General features: G+C 45.1%; 1 protein-coding gene across 1 annotated transcript in view; it reads right to left on the bottom strand.

Moving 5' to 3' along the window:
- Positions 1-2988: 2988 nt before the first annotated feature.
- Positions 2989-5243, bottom strand: part of FGF4 (fibroblast growth factor 4) — a 2571-nt gene continuing 316 nt past the window's right edge. Inside the window, exons 2-4 of the mRNA XM_026034776.1 lie at positions 5049-5239; positions 4745-4848; positions 2989-3165 (exon numbers count right to left, since the gene is read on the bottom strand). Coding sequence (XP_025890561.1) covers positions 2989-3165; positions 4745-4848; positions 5049-5239 — 472 coding nt within the window. The remainder of the gene's footprint in view (positions 3166-4744; positions 4849-5048; positions 5240-5243) is intronic.

The following is a 5243-nucleotide window of genomic DNA, read 5'->3' as shown; positions in this document are numbered from 1 at the left end:
GTGCACAGGCTCATATGCATGAGGATTTATAGATAAAAATTGTGCAAGTGGATCTTACTTTCCAGTATACTGCAAAGCACTTCATCTTTGTATACACCTGTAAGAATGTAATCAGTGTTTGTGAAAGGCATTTGATGCCTAAAATCAATGTAAAGTTATTTCACTGAAGCAAGGCAGAGAGAGAGAGCAGCACTCTTTAAAGCCAAGGGAAGGGCAGTCTGGTTTCATTTGTATGACCAACCCCAGCAGCACAAGCCCCCAGACTGGTTTGTCTCTAGCCGTTAATTTTAGATGCTGCATAAAAAGCTGTTGTTGTTAATAAGCACACAGCTAATACAAACAAGAATGCTAATTTGTGGCACATGAAGGTCTGCAGATTTATAATCAAGTTCATGAATCTGGGCTTTCCTGGAAAAAATCCAACTTTGTCTGGGTGAATTTTAGCTGAGTAAGAAATCCACATTGGCATTCCTAAAGGATCTGGCAGAGATGCAAAGATTACCCTACCTTAGTGAAAATGAAAGAGCAATTTCTGTCTTTAACTGCAGGACGAGTTGCACTCTAAAAAGTCAAAAGCAACACGAGGGTGCCATATGTTGTAAATGTTTATCATTTATTATGCATTTAAATGTGCACAGCACATACACCACAGTCTTGAACAGCACCTGTATAAAACTACAGACAAATTCTGGTAAATGGTGAAAGCTCCTACTGTGTAACATTGTTATCAAGGTTTTATCACAATCTTTCAATGTTACAACTACTACCTCTGAATGTATCTTGTGTGAGGCTGTCAGTTGTGGATTTCGATGGAGTGAAAAGTGACAAAGAACCATTTCCAGGCAAATTCTTTGTGATCTGGTTTTGCTATCTGAAACTTGGAACAAAATCATCAGTTGTCAGAGGTAGTGGTGATAATTACACAATGATCACTCACATATAGGAAACACAGAAAGTACAGAAATCCCCCAAATTACAGGAAAACAAATCCTTAGGTGTGACATTTCCTAGGTGCTTTCTTGATTTGGCTTCATTTTTTTTTAATTGTTAATTTTGTTTTGACAGAAGCTGATTTGAGGTCTGGTCCTGCTCTGATTTTACTGAACTTCGGCGAGTAGATTTTGTCTTCAAGGTCATTTGTAAGTAGGCAAGTCTATATGATTCCAAAGGACAAAAACTTTTATATAGGAATGTAAAAAGGAAAAAAAAGAAAAAGTCAAACTCAAATTACCTGCAGCCTTGAGATTTTCATGTAGCTAAAACTAATTATTTCAAATTGGAAGATGATCTGTACATATCTTCTAATTCGCTAAACCTTGTGGTTAGTCCCAGTTACAAACTAGAAATATTGATGTCACGAAGATAAAGTAATTTAAACAAATGAAAGAAAGAAAGCAAAAGTAAAGGGTCCTTTTTGTGATTCCCTCATATTCAAACCTGTCTTTCCCTTCACTGCTTTAGAGACATGAGTTACACGTGCAAAATATATAAAGAAAAAATATAGGGTTACTTGATGACGATATAGTACTGCAGCGTGACAGCTGTCTGCAAATATTTTCACCATGATTATCCTTACTAAAAGTAAATCAGAGGGTAAAGATAGCTCAAACGTGACAAGGCTCAAATAGGACGCAACCAACTCTATCTTGAATACTTTTGGCTACATATGGAAAAAAAAAAAAAAAAAAAAAAAAAGATTTGGGATTACAAGGATTGTTCCCCCTGGCCCCTCTCCACAATTATAAAACCAAGCAGGAAAGCATGTACCTTCCATGCAGATTTTGTTAGGAGACTGGCTTCAAGCATTAGTGAGGTAGAAATTAATCAACTTTGTCAGGGAATGAGACATAGAAAAAAAGCAGCATATTTCTCCATCCAAATACTGCACCAGAAATAATAATAAATAATACAGAACAACCTCATTTACCTGAAATCAATCTAAATTCTATCTACAGAACTGGTTTCTTAAGAACAATCAAATGATTGTGCCTTTCAAAAGTTTGAGTACTATAGTGTTTCACAGACTTTGAAAAATAAATGTAGTCCCCAATTCTGAAGGGGAATTGGATTTGAATAAGATATAATTTGCTCATAGTAGCATATTTCACAGTGAATTTGTTGGTGGGAGGCTCAGACACATTTTATATAAGCCTAATGCAAACCAATTGTATCAAACACACTCTTCAGTTAAGGGCCACAAGAGTTTGTGTGTCCCTATTTATCTAAACAGCAATTTTTAAAAGCCACTGAGTTTATCTAGTTGTTTAAGCCTCTCTGCTGCCTAGTAGCTCTGGGAAGACTGACTGCAGGAAAGTTCAGAGTTCAGCACTGGCAGATCTAAAAACAGATTTGAGGGGTAGCTCTTCAACGTTGCACTTTCTGTACCAGAGGTAAACCGATCCTGGTTCAATTAAATAGCAACACTGCACAAAGGAGGTCAGACATTGTGTGTGGCTACGGGCTAGCATCAGGACTGGGGAGCTTGAGACAGCTCGCTTTCAAAGACCAGGACCTTCTTTGGGAATCACGAGGGTTTTCAAAACACACAAAGAAGAGCAAAACCACAGTAACAAACAAATACTTGCACAACAATAGACGCTGTACAACACACAAACAGTGCAAAACATTGTAATATAGGAATTGAATTTCACTTGATTTAGAACATGTAATAGCAGCACACCTGTCATAACTTAAAAATGAATTAAATAAACCACAAAGCAGAAGTTTCCTACTGTTGCACAATGAAATGAAATACCTTGGGTTGGAGGTTTGTTTTGTTTTCAGAAATTAAAAAAAAAAAGAAAAACAAAAAAAAAAAACAGAACTATAAATAACTTTTGTGGCAATATATACACATTTAAATAATTAATTTAAATATCTTACACCTACTCTTGCATAAAACTCTCCAGTAAAAGTGCACCATGTTTCCTTTCCCCAAATGCATTCTCTGTCTTCCCCCGTGCTGAGGTAGATCTGAAGGGAGATTTCTCAAATTCTAGGAAGAAAATGTGTCACTGTCATTGTGGGAGATACTTTATTGCCTTTCTTTGTTCTTCCGTTTTTGCTCAGGGCTATGTACATCCCGGGATAAATCCTGGATTCATAAGCGTTGTAGTTGTTTGGCAGGAGGATCTCTTTGAATTTGCACTCGTCATTGAAGTGGGTCTGAAATGAAAAGGAGAGAATGAGCAAGAAGGAATTTTAAACACCAGGTGTGGAAATCTTCTCGCCGCCAGGTGCGGTAGGTGCGCACAGGAGCGAGAGCTCCTGGAGAGATCGACCAAACGAAGCTTCAAACAACATTGGGGGCTCAAAGGATCAGGCCCGTGGCCAGGCCAGGCATGCACTGGGCTGGGAAGCCCACCCCGTAGCAAAGTCTGCACTCATGTTTTAACAGTGAGGACAGTGCAGTGGGGCAAGGGCAGAGCTCTGGGCCGCTCTCCTGCTCCTCTCATTTGGTCAATGCCCCTTCTCTCTTAGTGAGAAAAGAGGCACAACATTCTGGGGCAGAGCGTGATGAGTGGCAGCCTGTGCCCGTGTTCCCATGTTAAAATGCAGAGCTCCGCTGATACTCTGGAGCCTGCGGGATGAGTCTGCCTTGTTCCCAAAGCAGTAGCTGCCCGATAAGTGATAAATCCATGAGAGGCACCTTGCTGCCACTGACGCGGGTCCTTAGGCAAGCGCAGAGGGATGGGTGCTACAGGTGTGCGAGCTGCAGGGAAACAGAAGAGCCGATCTGGGCAATCTCTGGGCAAAAGCTGAGGGGTTTATAAGAGAAGTCTCAGCCTGCCTGGGGATTGCTTTTTCCAGGACACCAGACCAGCATAACACCTTGAGAAGAAATGATGCAAAGAACCTGTTGCACTTTGATGGCTGATCCTGACCACCTCAGAATTAAAGCCAAAATGCTCTGTGACAGGATTGCTGCCACAGCATCATTTTGGATACTTCATGCGAGGAGAAAAGACCCCAGTTAGCTCTGATATAGCTGGGCCCTTCCTCAGCTCAAGTTCCTTCCAAACATAACCAGAGTTAAGAAATAGAAAAGCGTTGGGTGGGGAAGGAGATTCAGGAGAGTGGAGATGAAATGATGCTGACTACAGCTTGTACGGAGGGGAGCTCAGGAGCAGAAAGACAGCTGGAAATGGGCAAAGACCTCCACTGTTATTGTAGGAGCCAACTGGGTTTTAAAAGATGTCTCTAACTATTTGTTCCCAAGATTCAATATAAAAAGAAGAGCTGTATTGTCCCCTAATAGGCCTTGCCATCTTATATATGTGTATAAGCCTGACCCCTGAAGATGCGGAATCCTCATCAGAACAGATTCTCCAAGCAGAGCACGAACAAGGAGTGATCACTAAGTATGTGGCAGGCACCGATTTATCATATCATAAAGAATCATATAGGGGGCCTGGCTGATCACAGGTCTGAGTGCCCTCTGAGAAACAGGCAAGGGAGTGCCGTAAGTGCTGCAAGTTGTTTATGCTTCAGCATAGGGAAGATTGTGCCTGGCGTGGGGACTTGCTCTGCTGGGGAACACGCTAGGCCAGACTAGGGGCCACGGCCAAATGACTCTACTCTCTATGTGGTAGCCAAGGAAGCGCCAGGCATGCCGGGAGAGGGGTTTGCAAGAGGGGCTCGGTGAGCTTGGCCTCCCTGGGCGGTATGTGGGCTCCACGCTGCGCACGCCTCTCACCCCAGCCGCTGGCGGCCCCTGCCCACACGCGGCCCGGCAGCTACTTACGGATCCGTAGAGTTTGCCTTTGCTGTTCATGGCCACGAAGAGTCCGCTCTTCACGCCGAATATGCTCACCACTCCCCTCTCCACGGGGGAGATCTCCAGCAGACCTGCGGAGCAGAGGCGGCAGTCAGGGCGTCCCGGCCCCGCGGGGTCCCCCGCGCAGCCCCCACCGCGTCGCGCCCCGCGCCCCGGGCGCCGCCGCTCTCCTGCAGCCCGAGCAGCCGCTGCCCGCATCCCCCTCCGGCCAAAACGAGGGGCGAGTGGAGCCCCCGGGCGCGGCGCGCCCCGGCCCCGCGGCGGCGCTTACTGTATCGGTTCTCGCTGTGCACGCCGTCGATGCGGCCGCCGGGCAGCACCTGGATGTGGAAGCCGATGCCCACGTTGCAGTAGAGGCGCCGCAGCCGCTTGATGCCCAGCAGGTAGTCGCCGTCGCGGCGCTCGGCCGGCAGGCGCGCCACGGAGCGCGCCAGGAGCGCCGCGTCCCAGCGCCGCTGGCGCGGCC

Source organism: Nothoprocta perdicaria, unplaced genomic scaffold, assembly GCF_003342845.1.
Source record: "Nothoprocta perdicaria isolate Ctin4 unplaced genomic scaffold, notPer1 scaffold_15, whole genome shotgun sequence".
In the NCBI taxonomy this organism is placed as follows: domain Eukaryota; kingdom Metazoa; phylum Chordata; class Aves; order Tinamiformes; family Tinamidae; genus Nothoprocta; species Nothoprocta perdicaria.
This window is presented reverse-complemented; position numbering and strand designations above follow the sequence as displayed.